General features: G+C 49.0%; 2 protein-coding genes across 2 annotated transcripts in view; one reads left to right on the forward strand and one right to left on the reverse strand.

Annotated features, from left to right (window-relative positions):
* The window catches only part of SVBP (small vasohibin binding protein), a 34,577-nt gene that overhangs the window by 4,117 nt on the left and 10,019 nt on the right, over positions 1-20,441 (reverse strand). The gene's annotated exons all lie outside the window — the stretch shown is intronic.
* On the forward strand, positions 2,520-4,548 carry LOC142497689 (calpain small subunit 1-like). Its single transcript, XM_075605817.1, has one exon. The coding sequence runs from the start codon at positions 2,680-2,682 to the stop codon at positions 3,685-3,687; it is 1,008 nt and encodes a 335-aa protein (XP_075461932.1). The 5' UTR covers positions 2,520-2,679; the 3' UTR covers positions 3,688-4,548.

Consider the following 20,441-nt stretch of genomic DNA (forward strand, 5'->3'; position numbering starts at 1 on the left):
GAGGGGGGGATAGAGTGCGAGGGCGGGGGGAATAGAGTGCGAGGGAGGGGGGGATAGAGCGCGAGGGAGGAGGGAATAGAGTGCGAGGGAGGGGGGATAGAGCGCGAGGGAGGAGGGGGATAAAGTGCGAGGGAGGGGGGATAGAGTGCGAGGGAGGGGGGATAGAGTGCGAGGGAGGGGGGGATAGAGTGCGAGGTAGAGGGGGGATAGAGTGCGAGGGGAGGGGGGGAGAGAGTGCGAGGGGAGGGGGGGAGAGAGTGCGAGGGGAGGGGGGGAGAGAGTGCGAGGGGAGAGAGAGTGTGAGGGGAGGGGGGGAGAGAGTGAGGGATTGAGTGAGTGAGGGGGTATTGAGTGTGAGGGAGGGGGGGGCTGAGTGTCAGGGAGGGGGGCTGAGTGTGATGGAGGGGGGGCTGAGTGAATGTAAAACTTTCTTTATTTGATTGTAATTTTGTATGTATACATACGGTAGCATGTTTAGAATGTCAACCCTTCAATTTGATTTCGTTTTTTTTTGAAGATCCTCTTAAGGCAAAAGGCTGGAGACCGCTGCACGAGAGGATCCAAAGGTCACCGGGCAACATTTGTGTGCACAAAAATAACTCGGCTCGGTTTCACTGTGCTGCGGTCTGTAATATCGGCCTGCAGGAGATACTGGGACTGGAAGCACTCTGGTCAAGAGCCAAAATGCACAGTAATACAAAAGGAAGGAGTGTCAAAATACAGGAGAGGGCAATAAAAGCAGCGGCAGAGGGGGCTGGGGGTAGAAAATCATGGTGGTGGATAGTTACAGAATTAAAAATACAGGGCGAGGGGTAAAAGACGAAAGAATGAGAGTGCCAGCACCGCCCCCACAGAAAGGGTGGGGAGTACCAGGAGAAAATGAGAACCACGAGAAAATGCTGCTTGGGTGGTTAGTCAGGAAAGGATTTTTGTGCCTTTGGGCAAAAGAGATTCCCCTCCCGCTTGATGTAAGGGCGTTGGTATTCTCATTCATTCAGGGCGGTTGTTTTTCTTTTTCCTCCTTGCCCTGTGTATTGTGTTCTGTAGCTATCCACCAAATGGTTAATACATATGGCGGTGTGGATGCATGAACACGCATTCCCAGTGTGCAGGCAGGAGGAGTTACACAGGGAGTGTGGAATTTGAATTAGGCGTTTTTTTTTAAAAAATGAGAGAAATTCAAAGCCTCGGAAATATCAGTGTTTCAAGTGTCTTCAATACAGAAGCATGCAATGTGCAAACTGTGGGGCAAGTGAGTGCAGTGCTGTACCCAGAATAAGCACAGCACCTTTTTTTACCAGCAGAACACACATCTGATAAGGAGATACATTGAAGAACACAAACAGGGCTGGAAATTGTCTTGAACCAGGGTCTCCCTCTCCCATAAAATTGCACAATGGGTTCCTGCCAAAAATCACTTATGATCTGGTCTTAAGTGCCAGAGGCACAGGGACACAAGACTGGCGTGTGTAAGGTAATACATAACTGGCATCTGTATAGGTGCAGTCCCTGCTTGGACCAAAGCGTACTAGTGGGAGTGGTATAGCACTTGTAAATAGTTGTAAAACAATGTTCAAGTGAGTTTGTGAACTTGGGAGGGGTTTCATTCCCTCTGGCTGCTCCTGGATGTACTGTGCATTCAACAAGAGTTTGCACAGGCAATGCCCCAGGACAAGGTTGCGTTGGGGTTAAGAAAACACGTGATTGACAAACACTTCCCAATTCAGAGGCCCCAAAGAAATACAATTTGCAACTAAATTCAAGAGAAACACAAGTAGCCAAATCTTTGATTTTAGCTTGGCTAGATTGTGATAAGGAAGCCAATTTAATTGCTAAATGGTTGACAAAATGTTGCTCATGGATGCCAGGGATTGCACCTTCAATGGGTAGTTCCCTTATCACACACCTACGCCTCCACCCATCAATTACGTTTTAATAGACCCATGCTGAATAAATAAAAGTGGAATAAATAAACTAGAATTGGCAGCGGTTTCAATCAGCAGCCTAATGTCAGATGTCATTCCACTTATATTAGTGCAAGCGATCACTGCGCTTTCATTCATCGCTGGGTCCTCATTTTAATACATTACATAGCATGCGTTTAATAATAGTCACTTTGTGTAAAGGATCCATCTTAAAAATCTTAATAATCTCTAATGGTATAATGGGGAGAAAAACAGAGAAAAATAAATAGCATTTATTCTCAACCAAAAAATAATACACATACCTAAATATGTCTGCAGTGACACAGAAAACAAACAGATAGTCACAGGAGATACAATAAAGGATTGAAAAGAAAAAAAAAAACCACTACAAAATGTTTATTTTAAAATGTAGTAGGCTGCTGAATACGTTTAAGAGGCTAATCAAAGTCAGATCCAAGCAGAGGTTTACTCGCTCTGAACTCAGCTGGGCGGTTGCCAGGCAGCTTGGGGAGGAATGTTTCTGGGCCTGTCACAGAAGCCGTGTGCGTTCCCATTCGCTGCCTCCATTTGGGTGGAGCGGGGCTGTGACTCAACGTTTCTGTTTTCCTGCCCAGACAGATTTGGTGTTCATGCAAGGACTCACTCTGCTGCACTTGGAGGAGTTGCCCGATCCCCAAACTCTTCTCTGCAAACAGCACCCTGCTGTGAATTGTTATTTCTTATCGCCTCGGCTGCCTCTGTCGCACTAGACGAGATGTTTCTTCTGAAGGGAGCCTTGGGAGGACTGAATCAGGGTGGTGGGGGCTCTGGCAAGGGAGGGGCTGGCAATATTCTGCAAGGGGCTCTCAGTAGCCTGTCTGGCTCTGGCCAGGGAGGAGGCGGAGGAGTTGGCAAATTCCTGCAAGGAGCGGTCAGTGGGCTGTCAGGCTCCGGCCAGGGAGGAGGAGGAGCTGGCAATATTCTGCAGGGGGCTCTCGGTGGACTGGTGGGCTCTGGCGGCCAAGGTGGAGTTGGCAAATTCCTGCAAGGAGCTGTCAGTGGGCTGTCAGGCTCCGGCCAGGGAGGAGGAGGAGCTGGCCAACTTTTTGCAGGGCCTGCTGGAGGTGGGAGTGGTGGTGGCCAAGGGATGAACATCCTTGGAGGAATTATAAATGTTATCGGTGGGGTAATTGCAAATTACAAGCCTCAGCCTCCTCCAGCCCCATGTGCCAACACCTACCAACAAGAGGCTAATGAGAATGATGAAGATCGACAGTTCCGGAACCTCTTCAAGAACCTGGCTGGAGAAGACATGGAGGTGTGCCCTGCAGAACTCATGAACGTCCTGAACAAAGTTGTATTAAGGCACCCAGATCTTAAGACCGAAGGATTCTGCATAGACACCTGCCGCAGCATGGTCGCTGTCATGGACAGTGATGGGACAGGGAAGCTGGGCTTTAATGAATTCAAGTACCTCTGGAACAACATCAAAAAGTGGCAGTGCATCTACAAGCAATTTGATACGGATAAGTCGGGCTATATTAAAGGCGCCGCTATCCCGGGGGCAATGAAAGCGGCCGGCTTCGAACTAAACGAGCAGCTATACGACATGGTTGCGCGACGTTACGCGGATGAGAATGGAAACGTGAACTTTGACAGCTTTATCAGCAGCTTGGTCCGTCTGGATGCCATGTACCGCTCCTTTAAAGCGCTGGATAGGGATGGAGATGGGCAGATCCAAGTCAAATTGTCCGAATGGCTGAAGCTGACTGTCTATTCCTAAAGAGAACAGATGTCATTCCAACCTTCCTTTGTGGGGTAAAGGTGCCAGGTCCAGCAATGCTCAGTAACTCTGGCTTTGTTCAAAAGGTTGGACTAAAGTGACTCCTGTTCTTGAAGTATTATCTCTGCAATGCTTGGAGGGTCTGCCTACTAGTCCAAACAGTGGTTAGTAAATGTAGTCTGACGACGCTGCACATCTGCTGGGCGTGGATGCAGAATCCTGGGTGTTTTCTCTGTTGTTCTTTTGGTGTTGCTGTGTAAGCCAGTGGTGGGCCACATAACATAATGCAGGGGGCCGCATGTGCAGTCCTTGAGCCCTCTCAAAGGCCTCACGTTACCCCTGCGGGTTGGAGCTTCTCCTTGCCCCCTCCGGTCAGCTGCTTAATGCCTGTATGCTGGTAAATCCTGTCCTGCTGCTGGTTAGCACAGGAGAGGAGTGGGGAAGTATTTATCAGCACAGTGTTATTGAGCAGCGGAGGGAGCAGGGGAGAAGCTACTAACTGCAGCAACAATATCCCCTCTCCCTGAGCACAATGGACAGACAGGGCGGGTTGCTGGGGCGGGCAGCTGTTGGGGGCCGCAGATGAAGCCCCTGCCTGTTGCCCACCAATGGTGTAAGAAACAGTCCCTATCCAATATGTTATCATGAACTCCTCTTTTTACTCTTTATTTTAGCAGTAGACAAAGTATCTACATTAAAACTAGCAGATTGGAAAATGTATTACACTATAAATGAAACATCCAGTATAAGTCTGACTAAACTGTCATGTGAGAAACACTTTGGTTGATAACCACTATAATAATCCTAGAATGTCTGTCCCAAACACTACTGCACAATAAATAACTGACTGTTAAAACCTTGCATACATGTATTGTATTGTATGTCTTTATTTATGTAGCGCCATAAATGTACATAGCGCTTCACAGTAGTAATACATATCATATAAATAACAGATAATATAAATAACAGATCATGGGAATAAGTGCTTCAGACTTAAAAGTAACATTAAGGAAGAGGAGTCCCTGCTCCGAGGAGCTTACAGTCTAATTGGTAGGTAGGGAGAACGTACAGAGACAGTAGGAGGGAATTCTAGTAAGTGCGTCTGCAAGGGGCCAAGCTTTATGTATCATGTGTCCATGATTATCCAGTGCTATTCATATGCTTCTTTAAGCAGATGTGTCTTAAGGTGGGTCTTAAAGGTGGATAGAGAGGGTGCTAGTCGGGTATTGAGGGGGAAGGGCATTCCAGAGGTGTGGGGCAGAAAGTGAGAAAGGTTTAAGGCGGGAGAGAGCTTTAGATACAAAGGGGGTAGAAAGAAGACATCCTTGAGAAGAACGCAAGAGTCTGGATGGTGCATACCGAGAAATTAGGGCTGAGATGTAAGGAGGGGCAGAAGAATGTAAAGCTTTAAAAGTGAGGAGAATTGAGTGTGAGATACGGGATTTGATCGGAAGCCAGGAGAGGGATTGCAGGAGGGGAGATGCGGAGACAGATTTAGGAAAGAGTAGAGTGATTCTGGCAGCAGCGTTTAGGATAGATTGTAGGGGAGTCAGGTGAGAGGCAGAAAGGCCGGACATTGTTTACTGCATTAACCAGTGTGCTTTGCAGGCAGAACACAACTATTACAAAGGAAAAAAGGTGGTGCAGAAAGTGGTCAAATTCAGTCCCTTTTTAAATGCTGCTGTTAGTGTTTTTTTTGCTTTGTTTTTAGATAAAGGTTAGTAATAAAATGAATGCACTGCAATTCTTCTCTGTTCTTGCTGGGCACTGAATGATTCTTGCAGCTGCTGTCTGACATTGAACAAATGATTTGGAATGGGACATGGATAACTTAAAACAATACCACAGTCTGCAGAATCGCTTTGAGGTGCACAGAGGGAAACACAGCAGCTATGAAAGGAGCCCTAATTACTCTGATACGAGTCCCAGTGCATGGTGCAGCCCACGACAGGGAAGCCATGTTAGCTTTTAGGCAGGAAGGGGGGCGGAGGGGGGTGACGACGACTTTTTTTTGTTTCAAACACTTATTGGGTTTTTCCATCATAAAAGAAAACGACACAAAAGATGCACAATGTACATCATCCAATAAATACATACATGTGTGCAGATCAAATATTTAGAATAGACTCCAACAGGTATTACTTTGTCCTGCGCTGTAATGGATCATCAAATATAATAAAGGGGACGCAACGAGGGAGGGAGCCGGTACCACCTAGTCTACCCAGGACTCCTTCCATCCTACTTTTATATTCTTTGATTGGCATAGGCCGAGGTAAGGGGGGGGGGGGAAGAAGAGAGGACAGGGGGGTATCCGTGGGGAGGCGACCCTATGATATTAAGGGGGGAATTCACCAAGCTCCGATAAGGAATATTGGAACTTGATCCCGTATTCAGCGCAACACAAGTCAATGGCATTTAGCACAGTGTCTAGCTCCAGCACCCTTTTATCTGAGAGAATCCCGGCGTACGATTGAGACGGATACAAGTGCGATAACCACAATCGCAACACGGTTTTGTTTAACTTCCTTTCAAGTTTCACGGCAGTAAACGTGACATTGTGCGAGTCACGACAGGAATGAATGTTGTGATTTTTCAGGTAGGCTCATGAAGTGAAGCCCATTATTCTGGCAGGTCATCATTTTCTGTTCATTTTTACTGGGGGACACAATTTTGCCTAACTAGCTAAACATTCATATCCGGGGAATACCAGTGTTTCCTGTGTCTTCCATACAGAAGAACAAGTAAAAGATATAATAAATGCAATGTGCAAACGGGCTAAAAACGACATTCTAGGCACCTGGGATTTTTAAAACCTTCAGAAAAATATAAGCTACTAGCTGCAAGTTTCAATACAACGCTACCAATATGTGTAGCACTACACAATAATACGGTTGTGCGGTTTTTGTTCCTTGGGTATATAAAGAACGTTAACTAATGATCTTCAACCAATGACCCCTTTCTATTACCTTTGTCTTTGCTTGTTTTGAACAGAAGGTACTTCCTCACACCTTAAGGCAGGGGTGCTCAACTCCAGTCCTCAAGCACCCGCCTCCCCCACCCCCCACCAGGTTAGGTTTTACGGATATCCCAGCTTCAGCACAGGTGGCTCAATCAGTGGCTCAGTCTTCAACAGGGGTCTCTTGAGGACTGGAATTGAGCATCGCTGCCTAAAGGTACTGGTTTTTAGTCTTTTGTGTGGTTGCATGAAAAGGTATTGTGATGGAGGCCCATCACGGAAAGGTCTAGCCACACAGTACCCAAAAGCAGTGGGTCACCAGTACACTGAATCTATCCAGACTCCGCTTGCCGGGAAAGCACCTTGATCCTGCCTAACACGAGGGATTCCCGCTCAGGCTAGGGCAAAAAGATGTCCAAAAATACACACTGCTAATCCTAGACTTTTCTAGGAAAGTGGTGTCACCACCCAGGACCACCAGGGGGAACCAACCCTCAGATCCACTCTCTTATACCTTGGGTGCCTCCCACCCAATCACAGAGATTACAGGCTCTAGAGGGAAACCACAACTTGCTCTTATACCTTGGTGATGTCTGGGGTCATCTGCGAACTCAGAGGGTCCCAGAAATCACACAAGTTACACAATCCAACAATTTCAGCCTACACTCATACCTTGGTGGTCTCTGGGGGCAATGGGATCTCCGCTAACTCACAGGGTCCCAGGACTCTGTAACCACACAAAGTTAAGCAATTACAGTGCACACAAAGTAACAACCCCATCCTAAACGCACTACGAGGCAGGGTGCCACCAACCAAACTATCATTGGACCCACCCAAGGTACACGCCCACCCACTCCTGGTAATCCCAGACTCACTCAAGAAGTCAATCCCACTTCAATGACTAGATACCTTTACTGTTATTCAGGGATAACTGGGGCCAATGAGATCCAAGCCAACTGTCCCAGAATTCCCAGTAAACACCATAAGCAAATAACACAATTTAAAGTACACCACAAGTTACTAAAAATCACGTGGGCTAACACTCAGTCACAACAGTATTTAAACAAGGGGTTTAATATAGATGGTTACAATACACAAAAATAACGTAGAATCAGCAACAATAAATCAAAGGGAAGCGTAGGAGAAAAGGTTTTTTTATAAAACTTACAGGAAGTTCAGTTACAGTCCATGGGTGCGGATAGACATCTTTGGGCTGGCGCAGGGACGGGGAAAACTGCAGAGACCATCGTCTTCCAAAGAGATATCACAGAAAGACAAATCGCTTCCCCATGTGAATCCGAAGCCAAGGGCAGTGCATGCCCCCTTAAGGAACTCTAGCCCCATGAAAGTCTATGGGCCGAAGCTGCACCAATCAGAGTGCTCGTCAGTAGGAGAGGGGGCCAATCAGGTAAGTATACAGAGTGATGTCGTAGCTCCGCCCCAGGCCAATCAGATGTCAGGTACCACGCTTACAGATTAACACTGAAATGTTAATGAGCCAAGAGGACACAAAGATCTTTTTGTTCACAGCTGCAGCAGATTCAATCTCAACCACCCCAGTGTACATCTGCGTTGTCCCAAAGGCGGACAGTCTTTGGCGCAGCCAAAGGGTGTGAACCGTTTGCTGCCGTTCGCTGATGTTTAAGCTGCTCTATTTCAATCTGAAACTCATAAGCCCTTTATTCCTTGTACCCAATTTTCCAACTCTATCTGTGCATGAAATGTCTGTGAATTCACGGTATAACCCTGTTCTTTTAATGTAACCATGTTTTTTTTATAACTCTGTGCCCAGGACATTCTTGAAAACGAGAGGTAACTCTCAATGTATTACTTCCTGGTAAAACATTTTTATAAATAAATAAATACAGATGGCCAATCGGAAGGCCAGGTTTTTAAACAAAGGGCCCCATTCCTGACACAAAAACCAACGCCTGCGCAGGGAGAAGCAAGGGGGGGTCAAGCCATTTGTTCTGGCTGGAAGACATCCGTGGAGACCCCAGACAGTTGCAACAACGAGGGACAAAGGGTCCCCACATAGCAGATCTCTCTTCCCGCGTCAGACAGCCGCCATTGCCGTCCCCTGACACTCCCCCCCCCCCCTCTCCGCATGCCGAGTGGGGAAGGAGGGAGCAGGAGAAGACTGTGCGCCAGCACCAGCAGTGATCTGGGGGGGGAGGGGAGAGTGGGGGGAATGCACTCTGTACCCTTCTCCATTACAGGTATTTTCCTTTGTTAGGAAACCATTTTTTGACCCTTTTGTCTATATAGACTTCTACAATTCCCAAAAGACCCAGGGAGACGCCTCAACAGATTAAAGAGGCAGCCGTGTGGCACTTTCATTTTTTTATTTTATTATTGTTTTAATATATGCAGCCTTTGATTACCTTTATTGAAAACTAATCACCTAAGCTGCCGATCAATTCATTCTCCTCTGATCAAATCAACGAAGATCCTGCTTCCCCTAGGTTCACTAAATGGCTGCCTTTCAGTTTCAATCAATCCTTCAGTCAGTGCAACTCAGCAGCTACAATGTATTCTTATATTACTAAAGGTCATATTATCTATTGTTACAGTTTGCAGCTCAATGCCAATATTCCCAGCAAACAGGAAAGTGTTGCAAAGATCTAGTACTGCTGGGGAAGTGGGCTAAAATCTGCTACAGAAATCAAAGGACATTCAGTGTAATGAATATGGCAGGAGATATTGGGTATTTTAATCAATCTGGCACACAAGGGGTTACAAATTTCCTGCGTTGTATAGGACTGAGGTTATCTCGAGTCAACATTTGTTTTGTCAGAGATGCAAAATACTAGAATAAACTAAACCTTTTTAATTACACCTTGAAAGCATTCTTGGGCTACGGCCCCAGTATTTACTGCTGTATGTGCGCCTGGCGTCCTGGCGGCGCGTGCACAGATAAAAGCCGCGATCGGCGGTCTGCAGGGGAGCGATGGGATGTGTGGGGGGCGGGAACATGATTGGGGGTGGAGGGAGGGGGCACGGCAATTTATGGGGCATATCTGCCCTTCCATTGGCTGCCCACCGACCATGTGATCGCATTGCGGCACGGGAAGACACAATTCACGTCATCCCTGCCAGCGTACGCGTCACAGCGCTTTGCGTGCCCACACACACACGGCAACTGGGGCCTGCGGCACGCACACCGTAGCACCACTGCAGCGGCCACCGGGGACCTGGCCTAAGGAGGGGTTCTACAGAGTGCCAAGGGGCGTGACTAGCCCTACTGTTCAAAAGATATGAAATATGTCCTTCTGGTCCTGACCGCAGCTTGCAAGAATAACATGGCTGTGTAACATCTTACGTGTCACATAAATAAAGTGTCTGTGGAGTTCATTTTGGAGTTAGAATTGGAGGTGAACAATACAAGAAGATCTGGACTCTGCACTTCAACAACAACAACTCTGCAGCTGTGAGAACTAAATACTTTGATCATTTGTACTCTTATCCTCCAATACCTGTGAACTCTCTCCTCCTGCATCTCACTATACCTTCCCTATTGCTTTTTCGGTTTATGGTTTCCTCAGTCCCTTGTAAATGTTTGTTCTCTCACACTTCCCCACTCCCCCTCCTATCCACATTTTTTCATCTCTCCTCTCCAACCACCTATGTCTGTGCCGATACACTGCACCATTATTTATACACCTCTCTCCCAACAACTTCTTTACCCCGCAATAAAAAGCACCCCCACAAATCCTCTAATCACGCCCTCTCTCCATCTACTCCTTACTGCTGCTATGGTTCTCTCTCCTAATCCTGGACACAGACAAACACACCTGCTCTCACCCACGCCTCCCTGCCACCTCTTCCCCTGCTAATGGTGTTAATCCATCTGATTTAATACTGACAAACCTTAAAACTCGCCCCACAAATCAAGCATCCCAATAGCATGCACTCATGGCCACTGTCCCACACCCACAGTCACTCCTACCAACCATTGTGGCCAAGCACTGCCATCTACTGCACTTATTCCCTCACCTGCTATCTCTGTAACTCACCCATCATACCACTTAGATTGTAAGCTCTTCAGGGGAAGGGGTTTTCTTTCCAATTGTCTGATTTTGCTGCACTTATTGTATTATAATTCCCTGTACTGTATTCTTTTTGAAGTGCTGAGTACACTTTTGGCGCTATATAAAGATATACATACATAAATACATACAAAAAGATATTTGTAACCATTGCAATGAGACGAATCAAATGATTAACACGTACCAAAGACAGATATCGGTTTCTCATGCAAAAATAGGAGTCCTCTGGTCAGATTTCATATGCAAACGTGCATGATAAGTACACAGTGAACAACAGTGAAGATGGTGTCTGTCTAAGTATTATAGGAATAAAGTTATGAGGTTTTCTATATATTGAGGCAACTTTAAAATCAAAGGAATGTGTTTTTTGAAGTGAAACTTCTTTTCCGGCACCTACAGGGTTTTGATGGGGAAAATTTCCTTAGTTGTCAAAAAAACGCATGACGGAAGTGATGTCATGACGCAGAAACGGCCGTAGGCCTGGGCTCATGTGCATAAGGATCCTCTGGCGCATCGCACATGCGCAGAGGTGACCGGTGCACATGCGCAGAAGGATCCTCAAGCCTCCAGCGCATCGTGCATGCCTCAGGCACGCATGCGCAGATGGATCCTCAGGCCTCTGGTGCATCACGCATGCGCAGAGGCCTACGGCACAGCACCAACACTTGGGAGATGGCGAACACACGCACACAGGAATTCACAGTTAATATACATATAGAAGTGCAAATAGTTAAAACAGGGGGGGGGTGCCGAGCACGCACGTTCTAAGTCAAACTTCTTTGCGTTTTGTCACTGAAATGGTTTTGATTTTTAATTAAAAATACATCTGCAAATCACAAATACAATTTCTGTGACAAAACAGTGACAAAAGACAAAGACGTTTCACTTAAAATGCGTGTGCCTGGCACACACACCCTTTCTTTTTGTTTTTTCAAATCGTAAAACTGTCATTAGCTGATTGATGAAAGGGCTGGGGTGAAAACACAGAAAGGTGGGCTTATGGTGTTCCCAATTAAGGGACGTTAGAATATAAAGCCCTACATTTTAATTATAAGTTCGGCTGCATCCACTTTGCCGCTGACCGCGCTCATGCTTGAGAGCTGTGACGTCACCAACTCTCCAAGCACGAGTGCTCGGCTGTCCGGCATATTTTTTTTTAAAGCGCGAGCGGGGGGCCGTGGCCGAGCAGTGACTGGTGCTGATTGGGTCATGTGACCCTTCAGCGCGCCTGGAAGACAATTTGATCCGTCTCGGCAAGCGCCTGCGAGCATACGGGCACGGGTGCACCGCGTGAGCGTGGCCAGACACATTTGCATTCATTATTTATTTATAAAATATTTTACCAGGAAGTAATACATTGAGAGTTACCTCTCGTTTTCAAGTATGTCCTGGGCACAGAGTTAAACAAATAATACATGGTTACAAATACAGTTACATAATGAGCAGGGTATACATTATATACAAGACATTGCGTGCATAGTTAAAGAAAATATATATTATGGGCGTATGAAACAGTTACAGACCAGATTAAAGTGTGAGACAGCCTTAGATTTGAAAGAACTTAAACTGGTGGTGGATGTGAGAGTCTCTGGTAGGTTGTTCCAGTTTTGGGGTGCACGGTAAGAGAAGGAGGAGCGGCCGGATACTTTGTTGAGCCTTGGGTCCATGAACAGTCTTTTGGAGTCTGATCTCAGGTGATAAGTGCTGCAAGTGGTAGGGGTGAGGAGCTTGTTCAGATAGCTGGGTAGCTTGCCCATGAAGAATTTAAAGGCAAGACAGGAAAGGTGAACTTTGCACCTAGACTCCAGTGATGACCAATCTAGTTCTTTGAGCATTTCGCAGTGATGTGTGTTGTAGTTGCATTGGAGAACAAAACGACAAATTGAATTGTAGAGGGTGTCAAGTTTGCCAAGGTGGGTTTGAGGTGCCGAACCATATACTATGTCTCCATAGTCAATAATTGGCATTAGCATCTGCTATGCGATACGCTTTCTGACCAGGAGACTTAGGGAGGATTTGTTCCTGTAAAGTACCCCTAGTTTGGCATAGGTCTTGGTTCCACACTGGATTTTATTGCAAACTTTTAGCAGGGTAGTGTTGAGTGTTTGGGACGAAACCCAGATTGGAATTGGCTATGGAAATTTGTCTTGGTATAGAAAGCGCTTAATTGGGAGTGGACACATTTTTCCATGACTTTGGATAGAATTGGGAGAAGTGAGATTGGCCTGTAGTTTGAGACAGTGTTTTTGTCCCCACTTTTGAAGATTGGGACAACTCTGGCAGTTTTCCAGGTCTTAGGGATATGGCCTGCAGACAGGATAGAGTTGACTATGGACGCAATTGGTTTGGCAATGGCTGGGGCACCAAGTCGTAGGAACCTAGATTGTAGTAAGTCAGGTCCACATTGGCTGCTTAGTTTTAGTTTGAGAAGCGCTTGTATAATCTCCTCTTCAGATACTAGGCCAAATTGAAAATTGTGGGCAGTGTTGGGAGGGGGTGGGACTATAGGGGTACTCCCAGGATGAGATTCAGGTTTGTGGTTTGGGTTGCGTTTTGCTAATAAGTTAGTGGCACACCTCACAAAGTAATCATTGAATGCATTTGCAATGTCAGTGGGGTTTGTCATAGTAATATCCCCCTTAGTGATATTACTTGGTTGTTGATGGTTAGGAGGCTGGAATATATTGTTGATAACCTTCCAGAAGTTAGCTGGGTTTGTTGTATTCTGGAGGAGATTGTCAGAGTAATATTGTGCTTTTGCATGCCTTGTTTGCCTTGTGCACACGTTCCGCAGGCATCTGTAGTGATTGAGATCCTTGGTAGTGCCAGTTACTTTGTAGCTTTTCCACAAGGTATCCCTGAGCTGGTAGAGTGCAATAAGGTCAGGTGTAACCCATGGAAGGTGGGCCCCTCGTACCCTTATTTTGTGTAGTGGAGCATAGGTATCGCAGAGTTTTAAGAACTCGGATTGGAAATAGTCGAGCGCAGAATCAGGGTCGGGAATTAAATCGATTCTGTGCCATGGGCAGTTGGTAAGGTCATCCAGAAACTGTTGTGGGTTAAAGTTTTTAAATGTTCTAGTGAGGAGAACTTTAGGGCTTGATTGGGGCGGTTTAATTTTCCTTACACAGTACACTATTGCATGGTCACTGAAAATGTCAGGAAGGATGCCAGAGGATTGGATTCTGCTGGGGTTTGAGGAGAGAATCCATTCTAGCAAGGAATGGTTGTGCGATTTCAGGTTTATCCGTGTGGGTTGGGAAATGAGTTGCGATAGGTTAAGTGACTTCAGTTGTATCTGGATTTTGTTATTTTTAGGGTCAAGTCAATTGAAGTTGAAATCCCCAAGAACTAGCAGCTCACTCTTCTCATTCGGAGAGGAAATGGAGCCAAGAAATTGGGTGATATCAGTCAGGGATTGTAGAGGGGCTTTAGGGGGGCGGTAGATACCAGCAAGCAAGATGGGCTTAGAAAAGGGGAGGCAGATTTCAAAAGAGGGTGGGCTTGATGGGCAATTTAACAGTGTAAATTGTAAAGTGTCTGCATTCATTGTGCTGACCGCGCTTAGCGGCAGCAAGGACGCAGCCTTAGAAGTCAACAGAGGTGTGTTTTGGAATCAGACACGTGAATTTTCATATTTTTTATGCCAGTGACATCTCTGGTAATGTATAGGGATTTCTGCTATGTTTAGTCTTTTATTTTAAGAAGCTAGTCTGCATTTATTATAACTATGTTCTTGTAATTTTTTCTGTAATCTCAGCACTGTATTTTTGTATATTAAAGCGACACTTGGATATGTCATATTTTGGGCTCTGATTGCACAACATTTTGCTACAATAGACGTGTGAATATTAAGTGCATAGTTTTTCTTTAGTAAACATGGACCGGAGACCCAGGCAAATGCATACGTTTTGCGTTTATCTTGATATTATTGTAGCAGAGTAAGGGTAAATATTAACTCATTTGAAGTACCTGGCGAAGGAGAAAGGTGAGCGACTCGTTTAGCCGTGTGCTGTTCCTGACAGATGGTATATTGCGACGGATTGAGGGGCGACATTAGTCATTTGAGGGTTCGTGCGTGGAGAAACGTGACTCGGCTAGATAGCTGTGTGTATTAAACCCTTATACAGGTCACGTGCACAGAGGTCTGCCGTACGTGATACTCCGTATATATTAAAACTCATTCAAAATGGCACTAAGAGCTGAATAAAAAAAAATAGTATTATCCAATACTACAGAACTGATTAAAAAAAAACATATAGGATATTGCATGGATAGCTCCTTTACGGGGATGAATCATATGAAGAAGCAGTATTATAATATGCATGCATGTGGTGAAAAAAGGATTTTTACTAGGGATTACATTAAAAAGGTTTATAACAGCTGCATACAGTAACTAACACTGGACAGCGCATTTTTTTCTATCAAATAGTTGCACTTGCTGGAGAATTAAACATAGGGGCTGGTGCGCAAAGAAGCCCAACCTCAGCACCAGAAAGGGTTAGCTGTCATAACGAGAAATCTATTTATATATCTATATTATATATTTTAAACAATGTATCAATTAAATCCACCTCCTAGGAATATTCTATTCCCCCTAAAGTAAAATGTTCCCCTATTTCCTTCTTGGGTAAAAAAAAAAAAATGTCAGGTCTGTTTTATTCTAATCTAATCTGGTAATTACTGAGCATCCCTGAACTAATTATGCTGCCATTATAAGACAACCAAATCAAACACACACAAAAAAGGGGGAAAGCATGGATCGAGAATGTACCTGTATACATGGACAGAGGTCACTAAAGAGATTAGGTCAAGATCATAAAAATATCCCAAAGCATTCGGTTGCTGTGAAGACACACACTCTCACACACTCTCACACACTCTCACACACTCTCACACACACTCTCACACACACTCACACACACACTCACACACACACTCACACACACACTCACACACACACTCACACACACACTCTCACACACACTCTCACACACACTCTCACACACACTCTCACACACACTCTCACACACACTCTCACACACACTCACACACTCACACACACTCACACACACTCACACACACTCACACACACTCACACACACTCACACACACTCACACACACTCACACACACTCACACACACTCACACACACTCACTTTAAATCTTCATTTAACCTACTGAACACATGGGGGGAGGGAGACCGGGGACGTCTGTCTTTGTCTGCTTCCTTTTCCCTGCATACAGACTGAAGATACACTCCCTTTTCATGCTGATCACTTCCCCTTTGGAATTGCTGCAGGGTCCCACCCTCGATCTTCATTATAGTATTTAGGTCTAAAACATCCAGCACTATTACACACACATCCATTGATAAAAACAAACCTTAACATGGTGCAGATTGTTACACTGCTAAAGAGTTAGCTACAAAAATAATGTGGCGTTTGAGGAACTATACCAGGGGCGGGCAACTCCAGTCCTCAAGGGCCACCAACAGGTCAGGTTTTCAGGATATCAATGCTCCAGCAGAGGTGACTTAATTGGTCCTTGCTTCATCACAGGTGGCTCAATCGGTCCCTGCTTCATCACAGGTGCCTCAGTCAGTGGCTCAGTCAAAGACTGAGCCACCTGTGCTGAAGCAGGGATATCCTGAAAACCTGACCTGTTGGTGGCCCTTGAGGACAGGAGTTGTCCACTCCTGAACTATACCAATAACAAGAGGGACAATGGATGAATGACTGCAAGAGGATCTGCAACTGGTGACATCATGGAAAACAAAGTAGTAGGTTACCCATGGCTGGACAGTGGTGTATAAATGAGGGGTAGAAAGGAATGGGAACAGGTGAGGGAAGTGAATGAGCGACAGATGATCAAAAAAAAAAAGTGTCAGTATGGATATCAAGTCTCACTTGGAAAGGTGTCTGAAGAAAGTGTGCAGCTAATGTTAGGTACAGAATATAGGGAAAGAAACAATGGCCCAAGTCAAACTTTGAATTTCAGGCACAAAGTCAACTAAAAAAGTAAAAACCGCCACCCGCCTGAAATTTGCTTGAACTTCTCTTAGGCTACGGCCCCTCTGCCTCAGACAGTGCGGCCGCACTGCAAACAGGCAGCGGGTGAAAGTCACTGCACCGCGATCTGCTGTCTGCAGCTAACTTTTCTTGGCGCGGGGGGGCGTGGCCAAAGCGGGTCGGGAGGGGGCGCGGCTATGACGTGGGGTTGGGGGGAGGAAACGTGTTGGCAAACCCTCCCACCCCTTTCCTTCAACCGACGAGAAACCGGGGGCAGGAGGGGGAGGCGGCGCTATGCGGGAGCCCCGCGCGCCCACAAGCTGGCTCATTCACAGCTCCCCCAGGGGGATCCGGGGCTGGGGGACACCTTCCTGTGCCACCCACAACCACCAATGCCAGTCCCTCCCCAGCTTCCCCCCCTCCCCACGCTCAATCCCCCCAGAGCGGGCAAGAATGGGGCCAGCCACGCTCCCGCTAATCCACCCCCGCTTACCTCCGGCCTGGGCAGCAGCCACAAGGATCGGAGGCAAAGGGGGGGAGCCCAAACAACTTGCTGACCCTGCTCCCACTTCCCTGCTCGAGCGGGCAGCAGCCGCAGGGATCGGGGAACCCGGGCAGCAAAAAGTTTAAATAAATGAGACGTGGAGAGGGGCTGTAAACACACAACACAACACACTCATACATACATACACACATACATACATCAATACACACAGACATCCATACACACACATCCACATTTCCCCGCCCCCCACGAAGCTGACAGCTCCAGACCCGGCACTGATTGGCTCACAGCCACACCACGTGACGCGTCACCGCTCGGGATCTCAATTCTCTTGTATCCCCTGGCGGCTGACGCGTCACAGCGTGTAGTGAGCCGTGCCGGGAGGAGGGACTGGGACCGGCTCGGGAGGATTCCCCTGCTGGTGGGGAACGCTCGAGCGGCCGCCCGCGCCGCCGGGCGCAGCGGGTCCCAGCCCTTATTATGCATGTGTCACATTTCAGGGACTCATGGCAACTTTCACAAATAAGTGCCCAACTTCCCCGACATTTGTGAAAGTTCTCAGCTATCTCAAACCGATTAGAACTATGTTCTGTAAAAAAAGGCACCAACCAGAGTATAAGCTCACCTGAGCAGGGACTGTGCCTGTAACATCCCTATGTCCCACGTACCGCCCGCTACACTGTCATTGTGACGCGCTCCGAGTCCCATTGGGAGAAAAGCGCTACATGAAATAAGTTATTCTAAAATGTTCGAAGCCAAGTGAAACGCGCAGGCAAACCTCAACTCTCCTTGAGTTTCACAAAGTGATAATCTTTAAAGCAGGGGCGTAGCTATAGCCCGGGCGACCACGCTCTTGGGGGGGGGGGGGGCGCTCTCTAGCTTGAACAATGCATATTTTTCCAGCTGCGCATGCGTGACCAGCACATGCCCACCGCACGTGCGATCGGAGCTTGCCTTGCCGATTGTGCACGAGCAGCGAGCAAGTGCTGTTCACGCATGCGCAGTTGGAAAGATCAGATCACGTATGCGCAGTAGGCAAGTGCTGGTCGCGCATGCGTGGCCAAACAATAGAAACATTTTGCCTTGCTCCGCGACGAGAGATCCGGGTGGAAGGAAGGGGGGGGGGGGGGGGAGCGTGACGAGAGATCAGGGTGGGAGCGTGACGAGAGATCAGGGTGGGGGGGTGAGATCAGGGTGGGGGGGGGTGAGATCAGGGTGGGGGGGGTGAGATCAGGGTGGGGGGGGTGAGATCAGGGTGGTGGGGTGAGAGCAGGGTGGGGGGGTGAGAGCAGGGTGGGGGGGGTGAGATCAGGGTGGGGGGGGTGAGATAAGGGTGTGGGGGGTGAGATCAGGGTGGGGGGTGTGGGGGGTGAGATCAGGGTGGGGAGGGGGTGAGATCAGTGTGGGGAGGGGGTGAGATCAGGGTGGGGAGGGGGTGAGATCAGGGTGGGGAGGGGGTGAGATCAGGGTGGGGAGGGGGTGAGATCAGGGTGGGGAGGGGGTGAGATCAGGGTGGGGAGGGGGTGAGATCAGGGTGGGGAGGGGGTGAGATCAGGGTGGGGAGGGGGTGAGATCAGGGTGGGGAGGGGGTGAGATCAGGGTGGGGAGGGGGTGAGATCAGGGTGGGGAGGGGGTGAGATCAGTGTGGGGAGGGGGGTGATCAGGGTGGGGAGGGGTGAGATCAGGGTGGGGGGGTGTGATCAGGGTGGGGAGGGGGTGAGATCAGAGGGGGGGTGAGATCAGAGGGGGGGTGGGAGATCAGGGTGGGGAGGGGTGTGAGATCAGGGTGGGGAGGGGTGTGAGATCAGGGTGGGGAGGGGTGTGAGATCAGGGAGGGGTGTGAGATCAGGGTGGGGTGTGAGATCAGGGTGGGGAGGGGGTGAGATCAGGGTGGGGGGGGTGAGATCAGGGTGGGGGGGGTGAGATCAGGGGTGGGGGGGTGAGATCAGGGGTGGGGGGGTGAGATCAGGGGTGGGGGGGTGAGATCAGGGGTGGGGGGGGGTGAGATCAGGGGTGGGGGGTGAGGGGGGTGAGATCAGGGGTGGGGGGGTGAGATCAGGGGTGAGGGGGGTGAGATCAGGGGTGGGGGGGTGAGATCAGGGGTGGGGGGGTGAGATCAGGGGTGGGGGGGGGTGAGATCAGGGGTGGGGGGGTGAGATCAGGGGTGGTGGGGTGAGATCAGGGGTGGGGGGGGGTGAGTTCAGGGGTGGGGGGGTGAGATCAGAGGTGGGGGTGAGATCAGGGGTGGGGGTGAGATCAGGGGTGGGGGGGTGAGATCAGGGGTGGGGGGGTGAGATCAGGGGTGGGGGGGTGAGATCAGGGGTGGGGGGGTGAGATCAGGGGTGGGGGGGGTGAGATCAGGGGTGGGGGGGGTGAGATCAGGGGTGGGGGGGGTGAGATCAGGGGTGGGGGGGGTGAGATCAGGGGTGGGGGGGGGGTGAGATCAGGGGTGGGGGGGGTGAGATCAGGGGTGGGGGGGGTGAGATCAGGGGTGGGGGGGGTGAGATCAGGGGTGGGGGGAGGTGAGATCAGGGGTGGGGGGAGGTGAGATCAGGGGTGGGGGGTGAGATCAGGGGTGGGGGGTGAGATCAGGGGTGGGGGGGGTGAGATCAGGGGTGGGGGGTGTGAAATCAGGGGTGGGGGGGTGAAATCAGGGGTGGGGGGTGAAATCAGGGGTGGGGGGTGAAATCAGGGGTGGGGGGTGAAATCTGGGGTGGGGGGGTGAGATCAGGGGTGGGGGGGTGAGTTCAGGGGTGGGGGGGATGAGTTCAGGGGTGGGGGGGATGAGTTCAGGGGTGGGGGGGTGAGTTCAGGGGTGGGGGGGTGAGTTCAGGGGTGGGGGGGTGAGTTCAGGGGTGGGGGGGGCGAGATCAGAGGTGGGGGGGTGAGATCAGGGGGGGTGAGATCAGGGGGGGTGAGATCAGGGGGGGTGAGATCAGGGGGGGTGAGATCAGGGGGGGGTGAGATCAGGGGTGGGGGGGGGGGTGAGATCAGGGGTGGGGGGGTGAGATCAGGGGTGGGGGGGTTGAGATCAGGGGTGGGGGGGTGAGATCAGGGGTGGGGGGGGGGGGTGAGATCAGGGGTGGGGGGTGAGATCAGGGGTGGGGGGTGAGATCAGGGGTGGGGGGGTGAGATCAGGGGTGGGGGGGGTGAGATCAGGGGTGGGGGGGGGTGAGATCAGTGGTGGGGGGGTGAGATCAGGGGTGGGGGGGTGAGATCAGGGGTGGGGGGGG

Source organism: Ascaphus truei, chromosome 6 (genome assembly GCF_040206685.1).
Source record: "Ascaphus truei isolate aAscTru1 chromosome 6, aAscTru1.hap1, whole genome shotgun sequence".
Classification (NCBI taxonomy): domain Eukaryota; kingdom Metazoa; phylum Chordata; class Amphibia; order Anura; family Ascaphidae; genus Ascaphus; species Ascaphus truei.

Bases quoted from the DNA above. Each gene is read 5' to 3' on its own strand.
- LOC142497689 (XM_075605817.1), top strand. From the start codon at position 2,680: ATGTTTCTTCTGAAGGGAGCCTTGGGAGGACTGAATCAGGGTGGTGGG.